At 33.5% G+C, this 27,775-nt stretch overlaps 1 protein-coding gene across 4 annotated transcripts in view; it reads right to left on the reverse strand.

Moving 5' to 3' along the window:
• STXBP5 (syntaxin binding protein 5) overlaps positions 1-27,775 on the reverse strand; it is a 125,448-nt gene that overhangs the window by 39,172 nt on the left and 58,501 nt on the right. For all 4 annotated transcript variants that reach the window (XM_084889291.1, XM_084889292.1, XM_084889294.1 and 1 more), the window contains exons 9-19: positions 25,557-25,635; positions 17,440-17,594; positions 15,589-15,661; positions 12,927-13,074; positions 12,640-12,707; positions 12,338-12,378; positions 11,255-11,475; positions 10,573-10,751; positions 8,201-8,326; positions 6,462-6,613; positions 2,997-3,062 (exon numbers count right to left, since the gene is read on the reverse strand). In XM_084889291.1, coding sequence (XP_084745417.1) covers positions 2,997-3,062; positions 6,462-6,613; positions 8,201-8,326; positions 10,573-10,751; positions 11,255-11,475; positions 12,338-12,378; positions 12,640-12,707; positions 12,927-13,074; positions 15,589-15,661; positions 17,440-17,594; positions 25,557-25,635 — 1,308 coding nt within the window. The remainder of the gene's footprint in view (positions 1-2,996; positions 3,063-6,461; positions 6,614-8,200; positions 8,327-10,572; positions 10,752-11,254; positions 11,476-12,337; positions 12,379-12,639; positions 12,708-12,926; positions 13,075-15,588; positions 15,662-17,439; positions 17,595-25,556; positions 25,636-27,775) is intronic.

Here is a 27,775-nt window from a genome sequence, read left to right on the forward strand (position 1 = left end):
TCTTTAAAAACCATGTACTTTTGCTAAATAGCATTTATAGGTTCTCATAAATCCTATATTAAAAAATCACATAAGTAATATTTAGCTCAGTGACATTTTTAGGGATAGAAATAACATATTTGTTTTTCATATAAATATAATTCAGATGTAAAGAAGAACGTGGTTATGATACAATGCTATATATTTGATAAAACCACTGTCATTTCTGATACTAACTACAGTCACATGAATGTACAAAAGTTATTAATACTTTTTTCATATAATAGGAAGTAGAGCAGTAACAAGATAATATATCTAAACATAAGTATAAAACTATGTCTAGTATTTCTATAACTGTACATTTTAAAAGCAGATTTATAGATTTATCCCCTAACTAAAAATGCCCACCACTGCTTATCATTCTTCTGTGATATCTCATGAAAAAGTTCCAAAATTATATTGAGCATGCCCTACTTGAATACATTTACCAAATTACTATGATTAAATAAACATAGAAAATACACACAGCCTTTAGTTTTTTTTCCTAGGGTACATGGCAATTCATGAAGGCACCATTTATATCATGGTATGTGTGGCTTTTGCAACTTGAAGTAACCTAATAAATGTGGTTTTTCAAAAATCATTTTAAGGTAAATACACACACAAATTTCGAATGCAGTGCTAAAATAAAAATTCCAACACTACTGAAGTGTTCAGTGAAGTAAAGTGAGTTTTTAAAAATAAAGATCAAAGAGATGGAAGTAATAATTTTCAATGTTAATTCAGGAAGGCAGAATTGATTTTATATTTCAGAGAAACTGATTATCCTATATAATAAAAGGGTAATAAGCAAATCGACAAATGGTGGAATAACCGGGTGTTATGATGAGCACTAAACACCAGGGAGCAGATTCTCAATGCCATAGCTGCCCCCTGGTGGTCGGTGAGCTCCCACGGGGGGTGGGGGGAGTGCCACTCAGCCACAAGCCAAGCTGATGGCTGGTGAACATAGCAGCCCGGGGCCACAGCAGCGCTAAGGATGTCTGACTGAAGCTTAAGCCATCAGTCGGACATTCCCAGACTGTGAAAGGGGACCCCCCCTCCCCCCCCCCCCCCCGCTGTTGTGCACGAATGCCATGCACCAGGTCTCTAGTTTAAAAATAAATGGGGAAAGAAAACTATTTTTAATATAACTTCGACACTGACTAAACTGTTATCACAAATCTTGATCAAGAGATTTAAAAATTTTTCAAAAAAGTTCCTCTTCATTTATATATATTATTTTGAATAAATACACTTGTTTTGATAAAGGGCATATTCATTTCTATAATATTGGTCCTCCTTAGTATTTGAGGAGCTCATTTTAACTTCCAACCCACTGTTATACACTTCCTTTTCTCTCATTGATACAAAGAGTTTTCTATTAAGTATATTGGTTTTAATAATCTGTACTGTATCATTTAACTATCTACTTGCTTTATTTATTTTCCACTGCAGTACAGAAAGTATTTAAAGCTAGTAATTTAATTACTACTTTCCAGGCTTTTAATAACATGATCCCCTTGTGGTGCTTTACATTCACCTCAAACTCACTCCAGCCATTTTTCTTTTCTGATCATCCTAAATTAGCAGGACTGTGTTCATGAAAGCGATAATAAATTATTCCTTTATCTCCTTATTAGAATGCTAATAGGAATGAAGGCAAACATTACAAATGTACAAACAGTAAGACAACTGGCCTATGATAGGTAGCAAAGACTGCTGTTAATTATTCAAAAACATACAAGTAAGTGGAAGACATAAGCTATTAACAATATAGTGTCAAAGGGGTAGATTTTCAGAATTTTATTCAGAAATAACTCTAGTCCTGTAAAGTGGAAAATACAGTTACCTGCTCCATATCATTCATTTATATTTTATTCTATCAATGCTCAGACTTAGTATTCTATTAATGCTCAGACTTACTATTAGGTGCTCAATATGTTAATGATTCCTATGGCTCAATATATTTCATTAGTTTGATAAATGAATTTAAATATGAAATTTAAAGATTCAAGAAAACCAGAAGTTATATATATTTTAAAGAATGGTCCACTTGTATATCAGGAAATTACATTTTTAAGAAGAAAACCTTTTGCAAACCTATAACTCATAAAATGCTAAACTGAAATATTAGAGAGTGAAGTAAAATATACTTCTCAATATTTCCCATTCTTAGTATTATGATGTAGTAGAACAAGCTAAGTATCAGAATCTAAGAATAATTTACTTTATGCTAAGAACAATCTTTCTAGTATAAAGTTGATGAAAATTTCTAGCCAGAATGATTTAATAAATATGGTAGTTAAAATTATGAAGTCAATTTTATTAAAGATAAGCAAAGTTTTAATCCACTGAAAATATAATAAATTCAGGATCCTCTTCATCTTATGGAGACTGAAAAGTTACTAAAAGTTCCCTGAAAATACCAATATTTAAATAGGTTACATAAAGCCTTATATATACATAAAAAGGGCAACTGCTTTAATATAACTATAAAATTATATTAAATCTTACTCGATAAAAAATAAGAATATAAAATAGTCTACAATTGTCATAATTGTCAACAGTCACCAGAAGAGTACAAATGTTAAAAATCTTTCATATTTAATTGGACATTACTGGAAGATTAGAATATTCTTCTACCAAATGATGACAGGCATGCCTAAAGCAAAGACAAGGTTAGATAACTAAACCATCTGATTCACTGGTAAAAAGTAAAATCTATTTTCTCTAAAAAATATATAACTAGTAGAAACCTAAGTAAATAGTTATATGGCTCTTAATAGGTAACAGCTGTAGAGTTTTATCTAGGGCCTTTATTTTCATTTAATGAAAAAGCAAAAAATACTAAAATGATTTTTCAGAATATTCGACACCAAAGCTCCTTATAAATCCGTACCTATAAAATGGAGTACTGACATGCTATGTTGATTTTTGTAGAATTATAATTATTAATGAAATAAAACTCAAATTACCAGAAGTTGGAGATTTGCAGCGATCCTCTGGGACTACAGTCCCTTCATTAATATCACACAGACCTGCTAAAAAATAAAACCAAAAACCAAGTCACATCATAAATTTATATAATTGCAGTTTTATCTACTATTTGTAGTACACATTAAATGACCATCCATTTAAAAAACCCAGAAGATTAATAAACACCTGCTACTATGCTCTAGTTTTGAGATAGAAACGTTAAGTCTTGATATTAAAACACCCCAAATTAATACAGCAATCATCAGTTAAACAAATGAAAAACAGAATTTTCAAGAGATGATTTGCTATTCTTCAAGAAACATTAGACATAATGCGAGGCTTTGTTTAAAATCAGTAATTTGAGAGGCATATAATTATTATTGGATTTCTCTTGAAGAATAAATACTGGTAATAAGTCTGGTGATTGTTACATCATAGGGACCCTCAACTCGAAGTGGTTTCCCTATGTATGGTTCAAACACTTCCCTAATATATTTTTGAATAATAATTAAACATATACTTTGTACCTCCAAATCTTTAATTTTAAAATAGTGCACATTACTTATCTTGCAAGGTGGCACCTCTTAAAAACTATGCCAGCACCTTTCTAAAAAAGCTCTAGAGAACTACTTTCTTTTTACAGGTATAAATGAATTATATAAAAATAATCTATCTATAGCATGGCCTAAATTCAGAGGAGAAAACACAGCAAGAAAAGACAAGACATGGCAAATGCAAAGTAAACAATTAGTACGGATATTAATTTTCTTGGTGATTTAAATGAAAAGAATTTCTACATATTCCTTAAATATTACAAGTAAACCCATCAAAAGTTTGGCATAGTTGGACAAGACAGAAGAGTCACACATCTGGGCTTCTCAAAAAATTATGTATCATACAGACTAGTGCTTTTCAATCTTTTTCATCTATTGGCACACATAAACTACTAATACTTTGTGGCACACCAAAATACATATATATATTTTTGTGGATCTGACAAAAAAATTGGTATAATTTGGATCCATTCATACCCGATGACTATTGTTGTGTTAGCTGTTGTCATTTTAATATTTTACAATCTAAGAGGAAAGAGGTCAGTGACCCTAACTAAATAGTCAGGTACAGCATGTTTTAAAAATTCTTGTGCGACACTGGTTGAAAATCGCTGATGTAGACACATGATCAGTATCTGCTTTTCCATTCCTTTGATAAAAGACATGATGCCACAATGTCTTTGATGTCACCAAGAAAGCTCTGACAGTACTATTTTTAGAAAACACTGAGTACTGAATTGAATTTATTAGAAGTGTTTTCTATTTTGAACATTATATTATTTGTCTTCATTGGGTAGAAAGTTTTTGAATGACAATCAGTTTTCTTTTCAAAGGTCATCAAACTAGTGTTTCTGGGAAATCTAGTTTTTATAGTTCTAAAGTGATAGATGAAATTATAGGTATGACAAAATATTTGCTTATATAAAAATGATGGTAGGCCTTTAAATAGTAGTGACATATGGTAATAACCTAAATATCTGTTAATGAATGCATAGGATAAGAAAATGATATATCACTAAAAAGAATGAAATTTTGCCATTTGCAACTACATTGATGGACTTTGAGGGCATTATGCTAAATGAAATAAGTTAGACAGAGAAAGACAAAATATTTTATGATCTCAGTTATATGTGAACCAAAAAAACAAAAACTAAAACAAAAGAAAATGAAAAAATCCCCATAAGCTCATAGATAGAAAAAACAGATTTGTGATTGCCAGAAGTGAGGGGATGTGGGGATGGGACAAATGGGTTAATAGGATCAAAAGGTACAAATTTCCAGTTTAAAAAAATAAGCCACGGGGATGTAATATACAACATAGCGACTATCCTCCTATATAATAAGTCTAATATGCTAAGTGTCTGGTCTTCCAGTAATCTGCTCAACCAATAAAAATGTAATATGCAAATGATATGCTAAGGCCACTCAACCGCTCACATTCATGTGCACTGACCACCAGGGGTACAGATGCTCCGACTGGTACATTAGCTTGCTGCTGGGGTCCAGCCAATTGGGACTGAGTGAGATGGGCCAGACATGCCCTGCAACCTTCCCGTGGTCCCCCCTGGCTGGCCAACCTCCCACATCCATTCCTGGCCCTGATCGTGCACCAATAGGGTCCCTCAGCCTGGCCTGCACCCGCTCGCAATCCGGGATCCTTTGGGGGCTTGTCAGAGAGCTGGTTACGGCTCAATCCCACAGGCCAGGCCAACGGACACCACTGGTGCACAAATTCATGCACTGGGCCTCTGGTAGTTAATTTGCATATTTGAAAGTTGCACAGAGAGCAGATCTTTTTCTATATTACTGAAAATATTGAACCTACCTGAAAGTACTTGCAATTACATAGTCAAAAACTTCATTTTTTAGAGCTTCCTCTCATATATTTTGGAAATATCCTTCCTAAAGTTTAGATATAGTTTGATACAGCCAGCTAATTACCATCTTTATAATTATTAACTTCCAAGACCAGTAAGCACATTTTCTCATAAGTCTATTGCTTTCACATTACTAATTAAATCTATTTGAAGTTTAGAATATATTCAGAATAGAAATTTTTCTTTTGTGTCCTTCTTGGAGTGAAAAAGTGGGCAGCAAAATTAGACACACATTATCACATTTCGCTTTTAGTAGAATTAAGACTAGCAAATATATGGGTAGTTGAAACACTTTAACAGGACTTGCCCATGTGACAGTTTCACAAATTTTATTATAAAAACACTATATATTTTAGTCAATGGTTCAATTAAATACAGCTCTGAAATACTTAAACGGTATGTTTTATCTTCTAAAGTAATTTCATAATTTATGAAAATATATTTGTACCTATTGATAGCAAAAAATTATCTATTCAAACTGATCTATTAAAAAAGACAGAGAACGATTTGACAATATTTGGGCTACACTTCAAGAAAATATTATAAAACACACACTTTAATAAGACTACCTTTTTTATATCATTGAAATTAAAGAATTTTAGTACCAATTACTCTCCATTTAATTTTAAAATTAAGACAAACATACCCTTAATATTAAGGCATATTTTAAAATAACGTTCATTTAATTTAAATATAATCCTAATTATTATTAAAGCAAGCATAGTGACAATAATTAAATATCTAAAACTGATAAAGAAAAACTCAGATGTTTAGGCAGAGGAGGACTAACTCTTCAACACAAAGTGAATCCAAAAATAATACAAATAATATAGGGTTACTACAGAATAAAATAGAATGCTGTACAATTTAAGAAAAAAATATTTTTAAAATTACACTGTAAAATTTTTCTTTATCCCCAGTTTAATATTACAGACTAAATCAGACAAGCTATTTAACTAACAGAAGTACTTATATTCACGGAAGTAGCTCAGCATTTATAGAAATCTTAAAAATTAGGGTTTTTTTCTTTTACCTCCTGAAGGTTGTCGAGATTTACGAGGAGACCGGGGTTCTCTCCTGTAAGGATCGTTGGAGCCATATAATTCAATAGTGCCCAGATTGAGGAGTACTGCCTTCTGAAGGTAGTCAACGATCGCAATGCCATTACAATTGCCAAAAACAACCCTGGAACAGGAAAAGAGCAAATACTTTAGCACAAATGAGAATTACAAGAAAATGTAGTCTATAATGCTAAAAAGATAACATGAAGAGTCTTGGAGAAAATTCCTCTTCAAACAAAAGCTTTTCACAGACCAAAAAAAAAAAAAAAAATACAGGTGATAAACAGCTTCTCATAGAATTGTGTAGATCTTTTGCAGACATTAATGATTACAAATTAATATCATAAAACATTTTTAACAAAAAGATAATTTGGCACTTGAGCAGAGACATAAATCCCTATGCTGGACAATGTGACATCTATTTTTGAGCCTGTTAGGGAAGACACTCCTTTGCAATGAGAAAGTAAGGGACTGTATCTTTGAAAAAGTTCTGGTAATCAACAATGAATAAATTCTTTTCCTTTAAGATCCTTAGTCAGGAGTTGAAAACTGAAATGTACAGAGAGGCTATGTAAGTAAGTACAATAAGCAGCTAAGGACAGTGGTAAACTGGATAGTGTACTACTACCTCCCCTGTGAAGAGGAAAAACTTTAACTCGGTTTCAAATGACTTTTGCCAAGCAACAATGGAGAACAGTTCAGAAAATCAAATTTTTTTCAGTGGATCTCTAAATATAGATTTTCAAAGTAAATAATCTTGGCAACAAGTTCCAATTTTAAAAATACACAAAAAAAGGCTAAATAAATTACAAATGTGAGTCAAGTGAGGCCTATGATCAACTGATTGCAACTTCTTTTGAAAATTCCTATTGTTTCCTTTTCTTTTTCTCTCTGTTTCCTTTTGGTTGTGGGCAGTAAAATATTAAAAAGGAGGTTTGTGTCCTTACATTGTGGGACAGCAAATAAAAGACATGAAAGAAAATTATTGCAGACTATAGCCAGTCTTAATTGGTGCACAACTGCTAGAGATAGAGTAGGTGTAACAGCTACAGGAGGAAGAAGAAGAAGGAATAAGTCCCCAGGGCTAGCATCAAGGAAGGAGACAGTGACCTACACATGCTAAATAGCCCTGGGACTGAACAGTTAGTATGTGTTTTCTCATATCACAATATTGGTTTTAAAATAGACAATATAATAGAATGTACATACAATTAATATTATATACTTGAAGGCATGAATTAATAAGTATACTTGTACTATAGATAAATATTTTGTTAAAATATTACTATTATGCTTTTATAATCTATGCAAGTTAACTTTGGAAATAGAATAAATTATATAGCTGTGGTTGACTATTTACAGATTCAACTTATAATACACAGTCTTCTGAGTCGATGCTGTTAGATCTGTACTATACTGATTAATCATAAGAAATTTCTGAGAGTATATCCAGGATAGGAGATAGTGACTTTAAAGCTTTATCTCAAATAATTCACTGGTCCATGAGTCATTTAATTTAATATCAGGAAGCAATATAACCATACCAGGAATAACTAATTCAGAACAGAATTATGTTCCAAATAAATACCGAATTTGGTCTAAAAGTAGTTATATAGTACCTTTTTAAGTGATACAATAATGAAGGTCATCATTTCTATTAAAATGTATGAAATACTATGAAGAGTCTGAGAAATATATAAATTATACTTACAATCCATAGGAAGAATTGACTGCCAGGCTGGTTATTTGTTGTGGTGGTTCTCCACCCACCCACACCAACTGAATAACTAGTTCTGTTTGATAACCTGGAGACTGCTTAAGTGGTGAATTTTTAACTCTGTAATAAGGAAAAACATGTTACTTTTATATCTTATTAGCCTATGTAATTAGAGTCATGCATAAATACCTATACAAAATAACTTGTACTAGATATTTTAAAAGTTAATTCTATCCTCTACAAGCATTTAATCTAGTTGGAGATCAAACATGTACATAAGTAAAGAAAATAAGAAATCACATATAAATTACACATATAAAGTTGAGGAGGTAGCAAAGGGGTCGTGAGGAAAGGGAGAAGTGGGCGGAAGGGGAGGGAGGGATGAAAGGAGGACAGGAACACTAGAAATGAAAAAGGTGCTGTGACATAATATAACATCTGGCTGTGAAAAGAAGCAGGGTTGCTGTCTGCCAGGTAGAGATGAGTAGAAATGCAGACAGCCTCTTAAAGGGCCAATGCATAAAATTTCATGTGCAGCCATTCACATTGGGCTCTGGAAGATGGAGGGCAGGGTAAATTGGAGCTATGTAAGCAGCGGACAGCACTGAGGGCCCTGAGGTTGGAGCTTGGAGGGAAGCCACCCTGACTTCCTATGCTGAGTCATTCTCCCACACCGTGAAGGAAATCTTTCTCCAGTGAACCTTTGCTATCCACATGGCTTTTGCCAGGGTTTGGGGGTGAAGCAGTTCCCCCACCCTGTTGGAAGATCTCTCACTCCACCCTGTGGTCAAGAGCCTGAGGCTAATCAAGACTGAGGGTCATGGGACTGCAGGTAGAGATGGGTCTCTAGAGGCTGAGTCTTTGCCTGATATAACTGGGACCTGAGGCTAGGAAAAGCAAACTCTAGTGCACATCTTGGTCCATTCCAAACATACCCAGTCCCAGAAAAGCTGTGGAATACAAGCAGTCCTTGGTTACATCGGACTCAATGTACATTGTTTTGTGATTACATCATCATCACCCATTTATTTATTAAAAAAAAAAAAAAAAAAAGTTCCGTCATTTCTACGTACTATGTATATATGTGCTTTATGTTTTGTATTATTTATTTACCACAAGTAAAGGTCAGGAATTGTTATCTTTCTTTTAATTTTTTTTTATTGTTTCACTTCATTACTGCTGTGTATGTGCTCCATGTGAGTGACGTAGGTGCTTATCTAGGTGGGTTTTGACTTACAGTGAAAATCGTGTTACATTGTGCCATAGGAACAGATCTCCAATATACCCTGAAGACCTACAGTACTGATAGCTATAAATAGGATACTCAGGGCTAGTCACAGAGTGTGACATTGTCCTGAATTAGAGATTGGGAGCAATAGCAGAGCTACCTAATACCCAGACAAATCCAAACAGGCAGCCAAAATGGGGAGACCAAAAAAAAAAAAAAAAACAAGCCCCAAATAGAAGAACAAGAAAATTCTCCAGAAGAGCTCTAAATGAAATGGAGATAAGAAATTTATCAGACATCAAGTTCATAATAATGATGGCAAAGATGTCAACAGCATGTGTATAGATATAGTGACCCTGAAAAAAGACCAGTTGGAAATACAGAATGACACAGCACTAATGAAGAACACAGTGGAAAGAATACACAACAGATTAGAGGAAGCTGAAGATCAGATCAGTTAATTAGAAGACAGGGTAGAAAAAATATAACTCAGAAAACCAAAAGAAAAAGCAATTAAAAAAGAGGACAGCTTATAGGAGCTGTGGGACAATATGAAATGTAATAATATTCGCATAATAGGAGTGCCAGAAGGGAAAGTATCACATGAAAGACACATCTCACATTATTTTACTCATATTTGGAATCTAATAAACAAAATAAATTGATGAATAAATAGATTCAGTGACAAAGAAGCATGGAATAGACTGTGGAATTTTAGAGGGAAGGCAGAGGATGATGGGTGGGTAGGAAGAGATCAATCAAAGAACTTGTATGCATATATGCATAACCCATGACATAGACAATAGTATGGTGAAGGCCTGGAGTGGGTGGGTTAGAAGAAGTCAATGGGGGGAAAAGGGGACATACGTAATACTTCCAACAATAAAGATTACAAGAAAATGGCAAAAAAGAAGATAAAAATCTTAGTACTTTAAGGATAAAATCATGCTATATAATCATATTCTTCTTGAGGGCACAGAAAAATAAGTTGGATCAATCAAAATAAAGCATAGATAGACCTGTTCTTATACCATTTTACTCCAACACAGAAAAATGTTACCATAACTTTACTAATGCATATAACTTACCTAAATTAAAAGGTAATTTCCAAAACATCTGAATTTTTTTTATAACTTACTTTAAACAAGGGACATTGTCTCGAAGGCCATCAGAGGAACTGCTACTGGTGGAAGGATGAGACTGAGGCGGGATGGGCTGAGGACTGGTAGCCCCCACTGGTGTTGACAGAGGTGGTGCCTGTTCAGCCTCCGGGGATTCCACATCATTTATCTCATATAACAATCGAACTTCAAGCATCTGTTGTAAAAGTGAGGTACCTTACTTACTCTCAATAAATATGGTTCATTTTACTACAATTTTTATACATAAGTACACTTTAGTGGAAAGAACGTTTTTAAAAGTAAAAATTAGCAAGATTTCTAAAAAGAAGGATTTAGCCAAAAAAAGTGTTGTTTCTAACTCAGCTTCTTAAAAATGGTGTGTATGTATGCAAGTATACACATACACACACATTATGATTTTAGAATTTATGGCACTATGTTAATACCAGATTAGAGTATGCTCATACAAAGATTAGCTTTCTTCAAGTGAAACATAGAATGTATTTAAAGATTTAAATGTTCATTAAGAAGATGTGCATAAAAATATACTACTTTTCAAAAGAAAAGGAAGATGGCAATATAAACAGGGAAGTGTTTTTAAAAATTCTAGACAAAGCTGACTATAAATAATCTTCTAAATAATTCAAAAATTTTAAAACATTAGACATCTGACAATGAAAATAACTCTGAGAGCATTACCGGAATGACTTCTATAATAACTTCTTGTTTGCTGAATCTATAAATAATGACATGAGCTGAAACTCCGGCTATGCATAGCATTCTACTTTCGGGACACCAGGAGATGATTTGAATGGCATACGGATCTTCATCTACAATGTCTGTGTTTGGCTTGTCATCTTTATTTCTTGACTTTTCAAATACTTTAGCTGTCTTTAGTTTATATAATACTTGTAGAGTTACTAGATAAAAGATAATATATGTTAGATAATTTAATACAAAAAGAACAAATATAAGGTAATATTTAATCAGTTATACTATGTAAAGAAATAGTATATATTTCTTTGAATCATATTTTTATTCCAGGTCTATATTTCTCTGTTATACATTTAGATAATACATACACTGTACTCACTGACACACAAAAAAAGTGTACTCATTGTATTCATTAAAAAAAAAAATCAACATCATGATGAATTTAGATAACCCAAAAAAAGTGAGCAAAAGGATTTTGTAAAACATGAATAAAAACAATAAAGAACATTTTGCTTCCTAAAGTAATTTTATAATATTTTCTCTACAAAAGATAAATATAATCTAATGTTACTGTAAAACAAAGCATAATATATCTGGAGTTAATTGGCTTATGAGTGCTTGCTCTGTATATTTTATAAAAATCAGCCATTCAAAGCATCATCTCCTTTTTTGCCATTATATGACCATCATAAATCTCAAAAAAACAATGTAAATTTTCTGGCATAAGTTTAGAATCAGGCACTAAAATTATTCTACAAATTTCTCCTAATTTAAAACATATGCCTGCTTCTCCTATCTCTGAGTTAGGAAGAGGTGGTTTGAAGAAATTTTGAAGAAAGAATGTGAGTACTTATGTTAAGAAGTGCTAATTAATATCCTTAAGAATATCTTCAGTCTATTAAAAATCCTAAATTCAAATACTTGATAAATAGGCATTAAATTTATAGCCTTCAAATTTCAAATTAAATGTAGTTTATGTAGTTATTACAATACAAGCGGTATAACAGCAAAGACTGTATAACATATAATATTAAAGTAATATATATCAATAATATTCAAATTACTTACTTGCAGAAGCATCCCAGAACTTAACAGATCCATCAGCATGCCTATGAAAAGCAAATGAGAAGAATGTGATGGGGAAAAAAAATTAAAGCTTTACTTTCTTTTAAATATATTGTTATTTTAAAAGTAGTCACCAAGATGAGAAAAAAGATAAAATTCAGGGTAAATTGTCAGGTTACAGACAATAACTTATTTCTTACTATCATATGTTACAGTATAAAGGAAAGCACTTTTAGTCATGCTCATGTAGTCTTAATTATGTTTAACTATTATTGTTTTATTTGGTGAAACAAACTTTTACTTACCCTGTAATAATTATTTCTGGGTAACTTTGAGCACCCAAACCCCAATTACCTCCATTGATGGGCCACTCCTGAAAAAAAAAAAATATATATTATATAAAGCTATTTCCAAGCATACCATACATCTTTATATATATCTATGACAATAGTAAACATACTTTGTTTCCAAGAAGGATTTTGTTTATATTTTCTCTAGGAAAGGATTCAGTGTTACCAAACACGTCAATGTGATAAATATAAAACACTGATGCAATAATGTAACATTAAACACTAAAACTCATGTTCAGTACCTTTTTGCTGTAACCTTGACGTTTCTGTCTAGCTCCAACAGAATAAAGTGCAGGAATAAGGTCCACAGGACAATCAGCAAAATATTCACAACATGTAACAGGGGATTCATGTATACTCAAAGGGTAGGGATTTTCAAATATAGGATATCTTTAACAACAGGAAAAGAAAAATATTTATTAATTTAACAAATTATTACTTATGATTAATATGACAATGAAAAAAAATATTTACAGCTCTGGAATGGAAAATAATTTTAGTTTGATTAATTTAAAGTTAACATCCTATAAAGGTCTGCATAACATGTTGTCTGAATTTATATTTTTTCTATTAGGATAGGGTGGTTAGTCTATAGAATTTAGAAATTAACCACATTTAGTAGATTTAACATTTACTATATGCATATATGTAAAAAAATCTTTTATGACAGTTGCTCAAAGAGAATGGTAAACAGAAAAGCTATAGTTGGTATTACATACAACACATATACACACACTAAACTAAGTGATTTATATACATTTATCTTATTTATTCTTGCACCAAACAGATTTGACTGAAGAACAAAGACTTCGGAAGAGTAATGTGCCAAAGGCAAGCGAACTATCAAGAAGTGGCAGAATTTAGAATGCTCTTAATTATTAAGCCATAGTTTCTCAATGAACAGATGCCTCATTCTTATATCAGTAGTGCTAATATAAATTTTCAATTCTCCTTTTTTCTCCATCAATGTACTAATGTCCAGTGCAATATTTAATTTAGAAAGGTTCTCTAGTTTTAGTGGTAATCTAAATTATATATTTAATTTTTCCTAGATATAAAATTATATTAAGTAAAGCAAAAAATGCTATAAAAGTAATAAAATTAAAGTAAAACCCTATCTAAAATATAAAAATATTTTTTTACTGATTTTAAAGTTCTTGGAAATGAGAATGATTACTTAAATATCAGAAAAACCAAGTCTAAAAAGATCAGAGTGGCTATTACCATTATCTTTGAACAACTGCAAAATTCAATGTTCTGATCAGCCTACTATTGACAAAAATTAAAAAATTAAAGGAAAGAATTTTCAGAAAATTCCTTTCTAGACTTCAAAATGAAAACAACTATCATCACTCCTTCCTCAACCATACATTAAAAAACAGGAGATAAAACTCAAACAAACCAACTGGTGCACTTAAAAATTAACAGGCAGCTTTTATCTTTATAAACACACTATATAATCCTTAATCATTCTCTTATCACTACATATTTAACTAACACATTTGCTCAATAAAATGCCTACTCACAGGCTACTTGCACAATGTATTCTTTAACAAATATATATTAGTATAGAGCACATGTTCTAAAACTTACCTAACTAAAAATAAAAAAAAATCATATTAAAAAAAGTTATTCTAGGGCTTTCATTTAGAAATAATGTTTTAAAAGTCCTTTTTTCCACAACAGTAGTATTACTTTCAGAAAAGAAAAAACAAACAAATATAATTGATTATTACAGTAGCACATAATTAAGTTGATATGAATTTAGGGATGCCTTAAAATAAGAGAAATAAGACACTTCACTTTTATACTTCAGGGTTTCCCAATATTAATACTAGTCACATTTTGGATCAGATAATTATTGTGGAAAACTGTCTTGTGCACTGCAGATGTTTAACAGCATTCCTGTCCTCTACCACTAGATGGCAGTAATACCTCCTCCTCTTAATAAAAGTGTCTGTAAACTGCCAAGTATTTCCTGGGGGACAAAATTGTCCCTAGTTGAGAAATACTGACATAATGAATGGGTAGACTTAATTAAAACCATATTTCATGATTATTTCTCAAGAGACATAAGTAGTACAATGTTCTTCGAGTCAAAGTACTTATAACTAAACATAGTATTATCTAAATTGGAAAAAGCAGAAATATAGTAAATAGCCACAAAAAGTTGCAAAGAAGCTATGCTGAGAATTCACAGATTAGACATGAAATGTCTGCTAAAGAGAGAACAGGAAAATGTTTAAAAGGAAAATAAGCCTGACTTTGAAAGTTATATGGATTTTTGATGCCAGTGAAACAAGCAGTGTTTCAACAGCTTGAAGCTATTTAAGAAAGGACAGGGGAGTGTGATATTTGTTTAACACTCAGTTCAGTGTTCTAGGGATAAGGCACCTGCAGAAAAGCAGTAAAAAATCAGGTTGGAATGGTACCCATTATTCCAACTATATGGTAGCAGGCCAAGAAGATGTTTTTAAATTAAAAACACACGGTGGTTTAAAGAGAAGAGTAACAAGATTGGTGATGCATGTAAAATTAATCTGACAATAGCATTGGTGACATACTGCAACAGGAAGTGAATATGGCTGGAGAACCGACAAGAGCTTATCTGGAAGTAAAGTGTGTAACGGGAACAGTTTTGGATGTGATGATTCTATGTGCCCCCAGGGCACAATTAGATTGAATCATATGAAATTTCAGAAATACAACAAATTTTAACTTAAAAATGAAAACTCTATATAATCAATATACTAAAGAAAATTTGTATGTAATTAGAAATGTGCATCTGGAATGTTAAGAAGAGGTCATGCTTATAGCTATATATGTGATTTCAAAGAAATGCATGCTAAAAGAATCTTTTTCACCACATACAAATATAATTGCTTGTCATATTCAATTTCTTACCCATTTTGTGCAAGGTCTATAAGTACTAAATCCTTTTCTAGAAGAACAACAACAGCATATGGTTCCTGAAAATCTGGAATAGGAAAATAATGCATGAATAATAAACATGCAGGAAGACTACACATTACATAATGAATATTTTTTCTTGGATTTTATTTTGTTCCATTTTGTCAAGTATTTAACATTCTCATCTTGTACTTAATATAATTTAAGGCTAGTATTTCCTAAATGAAATAAATCTATATCATAACCAATACAAAATTATCTTAGTTTGTAATGTTAAGAAGCTCACAGTAACTTCAGGGGTCTTCAAACTACGGCCCGCGGGCCACATGCAGCCCCCAGGGGAGTCTGATCCTGCCCGCCAGGTTTTTTGGGCAGTGAGCGCAGCCGAGGTGTTACAGTAGGGATTAGTAGTTCATATAGTCCGGCCCTCCAGCTCTCTGAGGGACCGTGATCTGGCCCCCACTTTAAAAAGTTTGAGGACCCCTGTATGGTATTACAAATTACAAGGCAGGACTATGGCCAAGAAACTCAAGATTTAAATCTGAATATCCATAAGAACTCTCATTACTGGATATATTAGGAACTCAATAGAGTGCTATTATAATATCATAATCCGATCTTAAATATTTTATTGTGCCTGCTGACTGCAAAATGCATTACACATCTTTACATCTCTATTAGCTTCACATGTAGTAAAAAAGATCCAGATTTAAATTACTATTGAAATTTATGCAAGTTGTGATGGTTAATTTTATTTGTCAACTAGAGGCCTGATGCATGAAATGTGTGCAAGGGGCTCGGCCCTCGCAGCCATGGCAGCTTGCCTTGGCCCTTGCAGCCCCCCCCCCCCCCCCCCCCCCCCCCCGCTTCATCCGGAAGGTCATTCAGCTGTCAGGTCTAATTAGCATATTACGCTTTTATTATTATAATTAGATATGTCTTCAGGTGGTGCTCAATTGTTTGGTCAAACATTAGTCAGATATTGCTGTGAATGTATTTTTTTAGCTGTGATTAACATTAAATCAGTAGACTATGAGCAAAGCAGATCATCTTACATAATGTGGGTGGGCCACATCCAATCAGTTAAAGGCCAAAAGAACAAAATAGGTTTTCTGGGTAAAAAAGCAATTCTGCCTTAAGAATTTGGACTAAAGATTGTAACATCAACTTTGTCCTGAATTTTCAGGCTACAGGCCTGTTCTACAAATTTTACACTTATCAGATTTCACAAATGAATGAACCAATTCCTTAAATTCTCTCTATCTGTATTTATGTCCACTTCTAATGGTTTGTATTTTCTTGGAGAAGCTTGTACAACAGTATTTTACAGATTATTAAAATGTTTCTTTTAAAAAATTATTTTAGATAAAGAGGAAGGGAAGGAGAGAAAGAGGGATGGGGGGGAGGGAGGGAGGGAGGGAGGGAGGGAGGGGGAGAGGGGGAGAGAGAGAGAGAGAGAGAGAGAGAGAGAGAGAGAGAGAGAGAGAGAGATCAAGTTGTTGTTCTACTTATTTATGCATCCATTGATAGATTCTTATGTGCCTTGATTGAACCCACAACATGGAGTATTGGGACCCTGCATTAACCAAGTGAGCTACCTGGCGAAGGCTAAAATGTTTCTTAATGTGTATATTTTTGTTTATCCTACAAAAACACTACTAATATGTTATACTAGACAGATAAAGCTTATTAAACAAAATTAACTTCTGAAATAAAATTTTCAAAGTTATTGAAGGCAGCATCTCTTCCCAGAAGAATGAACACAATACAAAAGGAAACTAATAAGATAATATATAGGTCTTTGTTCTAAATGTAGAGAATGAGCTTTAAAGATGCAAAACTTACCATTTGTGTATGGTGTTTCACACAGTGTTAGGAAATCAACAATGGAATAGTCCATTTCTAGCACTGCAGTACTTTTCCCATGCATAACTGTTAAGCAAGGTCTTCTTCCTACAGTATCATATGACAAACCTCCTGATAAAATAATAAAAGGCTCCCTGGAAATAAAATACATAGTTAGGATTAAAAATAGCATGGTAGAGTCTAATTATGTTGCTATATCATAAACGTTTACTTAGTGAAATAATCAAATCTTAAATTCCAACATTTTTATGCATCATTTAAGTAATTGAATACTTCCACGTGGATTTTTAATTGTACTAAGACCCAGGTGGATTCCTGAAAAGGAACCTATAGTTAAGAATGAACACTGATCACATTTGACTCTCAAACCTCCTTTTGGGCCCTTAAAATATTTTCCATTATCCTTTTATAGTATAGTTGTCAAAATTCTTTCTCTGGGTTTCTGCTAAGTCTCTTTAATGGACTTCCATTACCCTGTTTCCCCAAAAATAAGACAGTGTCTTATATTAATTTTTGCTCCCAAAGACGCACTAGGTCTTATTTTCAGGGGATGTCTTATTTTTCCATGAAGAAGAATACGGTACACATTTATTGTTAAATAAAAATAAAGGAGATTTATTAACTGTATACGGTACGGTAGTACGGTAGTTGTCAACACAAACCAGACAAACTGTGAATCCTACAGTATCAAGAATTTAGTCATTTATTCAATGACAATCATGTCATCATCTTCTGGAACATCATCATATGTAATCCAATTCCTGAATTTCCTGGTGAATTTCTTGTGACTCCATTTCTTTCAGAATTGTGGACCAAATCTCTCATGTTTAGCCTAGGGGGGCCTTACATTTGGGGGGGGATGCCTTATATTTCACTCAGAAGGAAACCTGTAAGTAGGTCTTATTTTCGGAGGATGTTTTATTTTCAGGGAAACACAGTTGCTACTTACATCTATTGCTGAATTCACAGAATACATGTTTTAATCTAGTAATTTCTATTGTGAAACCACCATTTATTTTCCTTGAATGCTCCTACCTACATCCTGGCTTAAAATTGAAATGAGGTTAATAAGTATGCATACAAATTAATCCTTCCTATAATATATATCTTCTAATCTTTCTTCTATTATAATTCTAATAATCTTTCTATACCAATGCTTAACCTCTCCTCTACAAACACTTTGGGACATGATATCCTATGTTTCCTTTTTCTCCCCTCCCCACCTGTTCAGAATCTACTAAACCTCCTTTTCTAACTTGTTATTTTGGTATCTTCAGGATAAAATAACATTCCAGGGAGCCTTGGCTCTCAAGGGTTCTGAACTATCAAGGAATGATTCTGTATGTGCTCATTTTTCTTAAACTTAAGCCCATCACCTTCATTGCAGCAACCACCAATGGCTGAATATACTTCGTGGGTTCAAACAAAGTTAACAAGTGAAACTTGCCAACGATCTCAAAAATAATTTTATACCAGTATACTTAAAATATGTGATATCAGTTTTAATTTAGCAATAATGAATTAAAAACTAATATAGAAAAAAGCTTTACAATAGAGGGATCTCAGCACTTTTAAACTGATAAAAAGCAGTAGACAAAACTCAGTAAATACCACATAATTTATATACGTATTAAATATATCCTAATGACAAAAGGCAGAGCTCTCAATCTAGTTGTCTTAGTTTTAGAGTTATGTGAATTATACCATAAGTATTATTTTAAGTCAATTATTATCTTACAATTAAGAAATGGAGTAACTTATCCTAAATAGGTGTAGCGTTTGAAGAATAAGACTGGGAGAAACTGTTCTAGTTTTGAGAAAATGAAGATAGTAAAAATAAATCTGGGAGAATCTTAAGAATAACTGTCCCTGAAGACAGTGATAAAATGAGAATTAGGAATTTAAGGTGGGAACTTTCTAACATAGTAAAATTAATATGAAAACAGGTAAGGTTATCTCATGAGCCCTTTGAAATTTTAAATCTATGGACTCAAAGAGGTCTTCCACCATTAGGGGCAATTATTTGTAAATCTTCCGGTGGATTTTTCCCGAACAGTTGCTAAGACCAAGTATCATGATCCAAGGAGATACCATGAAATCTAATCTAGACTTCATCAATTTAGAATTAAATTTGTATCCTGGAAATGATCTATGAAGCTCTCCTCTTAGTAGCTAGGGTTACTTTCATTTAATTATCCAGCCTCACAGAGGCATAGATAGACCTCTCAGTTCACAACAGTGGGAATACATGTAATGAGTATGACTTAATTAATGTTAAATTAAAGACGTTCTGATAAACTAGGAAATTTAAAAGTGAATCCAGGTCTCGGTAAACTGAGTGACTTGCGAATTGTTAGGACAGTTCTATCCTAGCCCACACTATCTGTGAGCATACAGTGTCCTGATTAAGAACTTCAGCTCCAGATACAAGCTGGGCTCAAATTCTAGCTCTGTGACTTCACAGGGCAAACTAATTTAACTTAAGCGCTTTATAATTCAATATCTATCATATATGGAGACAATAAAAATACCCAATCCACAGTGCAGTAATGAGAATTATGAAAGACAACAAATTCAAATTGCAAAGCAGACTACCTGGCATATAGTAAGCAAATAATGGATGTTCACTTCACCTAACGAATATTTTTCTTCTTGATGCTTGGACACCAAGCCACTTAAGGGTCTTGAGTTCAAGATATTAAATGCTATTTTTGTCTTAAGTAAGGTCATGAGCATTGCTACGACAATGCAAAAGAAAACTGCTTTTGCTTCGGAAAGCAGGCATGGCGTCCAAATGAGTTTCTTTCCTTGCTGCTATGGCTTAATCTTGAGGCTTGGTGGTAAGTGTAAACAGAGAATAGGTTTCATTAAAAAGGAAGTGTAGCGTGGTTAAGAACACAGGCTTAATTAAATCTGGGCTCTTCAGCTTATGAGCTGCATGACCCTGGACAAGTTGCTCAGCCTCTCTGCTTCAATGTCCTCATCTGCTACAACAATCTTGTACAGAGGATGTTTGTTTTGGGGCTTCGAAAAGTTAGGATTCTTTCATTGGAAACAAGGCCCCAGGAAAAAGTTTGAGAAAGTTTGTAGCAAGTTTGAGAATGTTGTTAAAATAGACTTAGATATTTTCAGAACCAGAATATCACAAATGTACCCTGAGTTTTTAGTCTGTGCTTTTTCATATTCTTATATAGGTAATCCACATACATCTTTTAGTTCACATGTAAAATTGAAACTTAAGAAAACAGTGTTGTGGCCGAAACCGGTTTGGCTCAGTGGATAGAGAGTCGGCCTGCGGACTGAAAGGTCCCGGGTTCAATTCCAGTCAAGGGCATGTACCTTGGTTGCGGGCACATCCCCAGTAGGGGATGTGCAAGAGGCAGCTGATTGATGATTCTCTCTCATGGATGTTTCTGACTCTCTATCCCTCTCTCTTCCTCTCCGTAAAAAATCAATAAAATATATATAAAGAAAAAGAAAACAGTGTTGTGAGTTTGAGGGGAAGGGGATGTAGGTGGAAAAGGGCATAGATGGGAGAAAGATGACAGAAAAGATAAAATAAAATAAATCACCTTATCTTCTAAACCACGTTCTGGCACCAGACAGAGTGAGGGATATATAAGAACCCCAAAAGTTTTCCTTAAAGATAAACTTAAATACATATATCATGTGTGCATATGTGTGTTCATAAAAAGGCTCAGCAGACTATGGCCTGTTGCCTATTTCTGAAAACTAAGAATGGCTTTTACATTTTTAAATAGTTGAAAAAATACACAAATGAAAAATATTTCATGACACATGAAAACTATATCAAATTCAAATTTCACTGTCTGTAAATAAAGTCTTATTGGAACACAGTTGCATTCATTCACTTATGAACTGCCTATGTCTGCTACTGCACTTCAAAGGCAGAGTTGAATAGTTGTAACAGACACCTATATGGCCTTCTGTTACATAGAAGGCCTAAAATATAAACTCTCTGGCTCCATACAGAAAAGGTTTGCCACAGCAAGTGTTATGATAAAATGGGATAAATCAATCTCTTAGTTGTGATTTTCCAAATGTAACTAAATTGCCAAATTATATTATGATTATACACACTTTTAGGTTCCCTAACAGAGATGCTTCCCCCCAAACTGGTGATTCTTTAATGGTGGTCCATTTCCTAAGAGAAACTTACTCTTCTAATGATCTGTATGTAGTGCAGAACTCCCAGGAGTTCAATGGAGTACCTGCTTGAAAATTTGAACCCATCCAGAGTTTCTTCTTGTTGAAAACCTGGCCTTGCCTACAACTTCTTGTGTTGTCCACAAGTGAAAAGAATGTGTAGAAGTAGAGGAGAAAAGGAACTAGAATTTAATCAAACACCTACCATGTGCCAAACACACTGTATTTCTTTTAGTTCTTCACAACAATGTTATGAAGCTAGGGTTACTATTCCTATATCACTGAGGTAAGGAGAGACCGTCAAGGAGGTTAAGCATCTTGCTGAATACATTAAGTGGCAGAATTGAGATTTGGACCCCAAACCTGAGTTATTTCCACTAATCAGGGGTTTTCAAATATTATAATTATGATGCATTGTAAGCAGTGCATTTTACTTCATAACACAATATACAGATACATAAATGTATACAACTGAACGAAAGTTTCATGAACCAATACTTACCCTTAAAATGTACAGTGCACTCTGCTATTTCCTATTCTAGTCTATAAGTTAACAATCAATGATCACAATCAACAAAATTATTTTCACAACCCACTAACTGAATACCTGGTGTCTAAAAATAAAGTAAATAAATCACTGCCCTAAATCTCAAGCTTGGGAAGAATGTTAATGAGGTTCTGTAACTAGTATAAAGGCTGGTCAACCTTGCCACTCAGACACCTGCTTTGTGAATGCAAAATCAGAGAATAATTACATTTTAGAAGTTTTTTAGAGGTTATCCAATGCTATTTTGAGACAACGGATATGTGAGACAACTGGTTTAAAGAGTATGTTCAAATGTTTCATATAAATTTATTTAATCTTCATAACAATTCTGTGAGATAGATATCACTATTCTCAGAGGCACAGAAAACTCAGTTAATTTCCCAAGACTGCGCAGTGAGTGAAGAGCTGTTGAGACCCAGATGATTCAGTTCGAGTTCACTCTCTTAATCACCCTGCTCTAGCACCATTCCCTGCGGCACTTCACACCCAAGTCACATTCATTTTTTAAAGGAACAACCTTAACAGAATCAACATTATACTTTTGACTTTTTAAAAAGCACTGGCCATGTAAAAAATATAGCCATATCTTTAATAACAAGAGTATTAAAATGTTATATTAATGATATTGTCACTATTCCCTACGTCTGATCTGTCTTGGTATAATATATACTTTATTTTATTAGAAAATAAAAATTACCCATCTTGATTCCATTTTTTTGTCAGAATTTATCTATGCTGCAGAGTTAAACTATGCTTTATCATGAACAGGTAAAAGCTAATTCTTTATGGATATGTTTTTCTAAACACCAGCCTATCATTTTCTTCCTCACTTTCAGTCACACTATGCTAAGAGCTGGACAATTACAAGTGAGACAGTTATATCCCATGCTTTCATTGAGCTGAAGACATACTTTCATTATTAATCACCAAAATAAGTTCTAGAAAAGAAAGATAAAGTGAGGTTTGATAGTATACTACTGGGGGACCCAACCTAGTCAACATGGCCAAAACATATTTAAAGTAGTGACATTTAGGCTGAGCTATAAAGGATGGGAGGGAATTGTGCCTAGAATGATTTCCAGTAAAGAGAAGAAAATGTAGAAGATCCTAGAAGGGAAGAATGGCTCTTCTAATAAATTTTGGTAATTTGTCAACAGGAACCAATAGAGCACACATTCTGTTGGCACTTGCCCAAGACACTTGCGAGGAACAGGAAAAAGGTGAGAGCTGTCTAGCTGACTCAACTGAGGGTGACTCTACTCTAGGTGGGAGGGGAAGTGCAGTAATTTGTCAACACTGGCTACATATTCAAATTCTAAGGACCTATGTCAAGGAAAGAGGCCATGGAATAAGGAAAAAAGAAGCCGTTTAACTTACGAATGTCATAAGGTGGAAAAAGAAATTGGAAAGCTAGAGAAGACTGTTATAAGAGGATGATCCTACTGATTTGTTTTATAGAATTTACAGGTAAACTTTTTTTTTTTTTTTTCCATTTTAGATCCTATAAAAGGTAAAGTATTGCTGCCATCCTGGAAGAAACTGGGAACTCATAAATATTACCATTATTCAGGAGTGAAAATGGGAACAAAGAGAGAGGGAAAAAAATCTTCCCTGGACTTTTGCCTTTGTTGCCAATCAATATCTGTTAAAATGAACAGATAATTTAGAAAATAGCTAGGATTGTTAGTTTAAATGTTGAGACAATTCATTTTATGTTGTACTAGAAGCCTGGGGCATGAAATTCGTGCACGGGGGTGGGGGGTGGGGGGTGGGGGTGGGGTGGGGGGGTGGTGTCGGGGGGTGGGGGTGGGGGGAAGGGGGAGTGTCCCTCAGCCCAGCCTGTGCTCTCTTGCAGTCTAGGAGCCCTCAGGGAATGTCTGACGACTTCTTAGGTTGGGCGGGGTGTGTGTGTGAGGGAGGTGGGCCTAAGCTGGCAGTCAGACATCCTTAGTGCTGCCATGGAGTATCCTGTCACCGCTGCTGCACTTGCCAGCCGTGAGCCTGGTTCAGGGCTTCTGGCTGAGTGGTGCTCCCCCTGTGGGAGCACACTTACCACTAGGGGCAGCTCCTGCATTGAGTATCTGCTCCTGGGTGGTCAGTGTGCGTCATAGTGACTGGTCATTCCAGCAACCGGTTGTTCTGCTGTTCAGTCAATTTGGATATTAGCCTTTTATTATATAGGATTATAAATACAGGGGGGGTTTTTGTTTCACCCAGCCCCCTCACTTCCTCTCCTGCCATATTTTCATTATTTATGTTTCTTTGCCAGTGGACAAATGTAGCAAATAAAAGAAACAATTGATAGTAGGAAGTTTCCTAATAAAAATAAGGGCGGCCATTTATAGAAAGTTTATTATGTGCTAGGTAGACACTGTGTGAAATGTTTTAAATATATAATTATCTTGAGTTATCACAACAACCATTTGACCTATTATCACATTTATGTCATCAATGAGGAAATTAAAGCACAAAGTCAAATAGCTCTGTGCCAAAGATCACACAGTAAGGGATGCCATAGTCAATTAAGCCAATGCTGCTTCTCTTAAAGTACATTCTACCTATTGTCAGAACACAGTATATCTGCTGGATTCCAGAGGAATGCTAAAGAGGCTCAAGGGGAAAAAATATCTAAGAACCAAAATTTGAGACTGCTGGACTATATACTACATAAGTTCATTCTCTTACATGGCTATAGAAGTAGAACTACATGTTTTTTTCTGGGAAACTAGAACATAAGCAAAAGAACTGCTTTAAAGTGTAAAGAGATGTAGAATTAGAAAAATAAATTAAAATTTTCCCCCCTAAATTATATTTTAAAATATAACAGTTGGTGCAAACAAAAAATATATGTAAGGTATATAAAGTGTAAAAACCATTTAATTCTTATATTTAATTTATATATAGAGGCAATCAATGTCTCCAAATTCAACTAATTTCCTTTAATATTAAACTGTACTTATTTTTTGAACTGCCAAATATTCTTATGAGATTTAAGTTTTGAAGAATACATATAAAATTTCACAATTAATATATATAATATAAATAGGTTAATTTTAAATCATTTTTTTCTTCATTGATATTTTGCAATTTTCAGTAGTGAATAAACTCTATGTTAACTGAAGACTAACCTACTAGAACGTATAAAGTTTGATATGAAAAATAATTCATACTTTCCAGGATATATAACAAAACTGCTAAAGACAGAGAAAACATAAAAATGGATTTTATCCTAAATTTACCAATTTTAGTTATTTTGTTATTTTGAAATAAAGAAAGCATAAAATTTAAGACAGAGATAGACCATTCTAAAGTAGTTCTTTAGCCTTCAGTGCTATGTGAGCAATTATATACAATGAACATTGGCAATGAAATAAAATCTTACCCAGATCTAGACGTTTTGAATTCCACCTTGAGGATAGGTTTGCATGGTTCTGGCTTCTTCCCATCCTTTAACTGTTTTCCTAAAATATATTTTCCTGTATTAAATTCTAAAATTCTAAGTTACTCTAAATTCTTACATTGATAGCTTATAAAGTGAAATATAATGAAATCCATCATGAAACATTAAAAAGTGATTCTGGTAGAATTATTTAATACAAAATATTTTAAATAACCAAGTAAATTTATTGCTTGAAATTCAGTGCTAAAAAGTAAAAAAAAAAAATGAATAATTTTCTAACAACACTTATGCAATATAATTCTAGTAAGAGAAATTGACAGTCTTCCCAATGTTTTTAATTTCAGAAAAGAAAAATAAAATTTCAATTTACTCAATTAATTCAAGTTTTAAGATAGCCAAATTTGAGAAAAAGAAATATAAATCAGTTTTTTACCCAAGTGTGACAGGTTAAACGCTATGCTAATAAATTCATTTATATTTATTTTCCTGAAGTAAAATCCATCTATTGTAATATCTAGAAGGCGGCTATAAAATGTATCAGGGAATCATACTGTTCAAAAATTCTGAGTATTTAAAAAAAATTGTTGATTTCTGTTATCTATTTCTACAAGTTCATATAGAAACAACTTAGAAACACATAAAGAAAATAAGGTATCTGTGCCCATTTCTTAGAGATTAATCATTTTAAACAATATTTTTCTTAGATCCCAAACACACGCTCTTACCCCAACAATTATCTTCTTCTCAGTTTCCCCATCTCCACAGTGCCTATCTTATTCTAATAGACTTTTATATTACATTTGTGTTTGTCTCACCAACAAGAATGAATGTAAATTACATGAAGGCAAAGGTTTCTATGCTTTCTGTTGATGTATATACCTGGTGATAAAACATTGTTTGGCATACAGTGGGTACTCAGTAACTATTTAATAAATGAATAATAATTTTTCCTTTGGATTAATTCCTAAGAAGGGGACATGTGAGTAGAACAGTATTCCAGAAAGACTGTACCAATTTATACTTCCATCAGCGATGTAGTATTTTGCCACACCTTACCCAAACATTTTTTTCTGATTTGATAGGTGAAAAGGGAATCTCATTTTAATTTTCATTTTTAATCCCTAACTATTCTTAGGCCTATTAGTCATCTGTATTTCTTCTTTTAAAAATAGCTTATATCTTTTATCCATGTTTGTATGTAATCTCCATATTTAAAAATAAATTTAATACTCAAAGGTCATTAACATTGAACCTATCATATATTGCTAATATTTTCCCTAGTGTCATTTGTAACTGAATTCTTAGCAGTTTTAAGAAATTACACATTTTTAAATGTACACATTTAAATAATGAAATCTATCAGTCTTGTCATGTTTCCAGTTAAGAAAACTTAAAATCGCAAAATATAAATTCTTCCAAAACTAATTTATAAATGTAATGTAATCAGAATCCCCAAAGCCTTTCTTGAATTTGATTAAAATGGGGGACTCAATGCCTAAGAACAGCTAAGGAAACAGGGAAATGAGATTAACTTCCAGAATGACAGTAAGGACCTCCGTGATCTCGCTTTCCCAAAGAAATTGAAATACTAGCAAAACAACTAAAGTTAAATTCTTCAAAATGCTGGAAATTAACCAAAGTCACAAAACGAGTAGAACACTGTCTACTCCATAAAAACAACTGTACCTCAGAGACAAGGAGGACTGACACATTTTGATGGAGTGCTTGTTCCCATCCCATTCACTCCTAACTAGGTGGCCAGGAAGAGATAGGAAAAGGAATCAGCAAACACAGAAGACTCTTTTTTTCTTTTCTTTTGCAGTTCCAATAAAAACAGCTTCCCATGAGTACAATTAACATTTTATCCCAACTTGCAGCTGCCTGGAAAACCATACTCCCAAGGTGCTGTGCAATTTACTTGATACAGACATCAGCTCAGAGACACAAAATACCTTACCCTGTAGGGCATCAGAAATAATACAACCTGCTGGCAATATCTAGCTGCCCAAGGCTGTGGTTTCAGTTGAAACACTTAAGAAAGAGCCTGCGTAGGAAGAAATTCCTCCAAAACTAGACATATTCCTGGGGATCAAAAAGGCTGCATACATGTATAAGGCCGCATTCAATCCCAGGAAAGACCTGGGAAAGGAGAAGACCAAGGTCCCTGTCACTCATCTTTGGGCAACTTTGAGACCTTGAGC

Source organism: Pipistrellus hanaki (genome assembly GCF_964339955.1).
Source record: "Pipistrellus hanaki genome assembly, chromosome: 7".
Taxonomy (NCBI): Eukaryota; Metazoa; Chordata; class Mammalia; order Chiroptera; family Vespertilionidae; genus Pipistrellus; species Pipistrellus hanaki.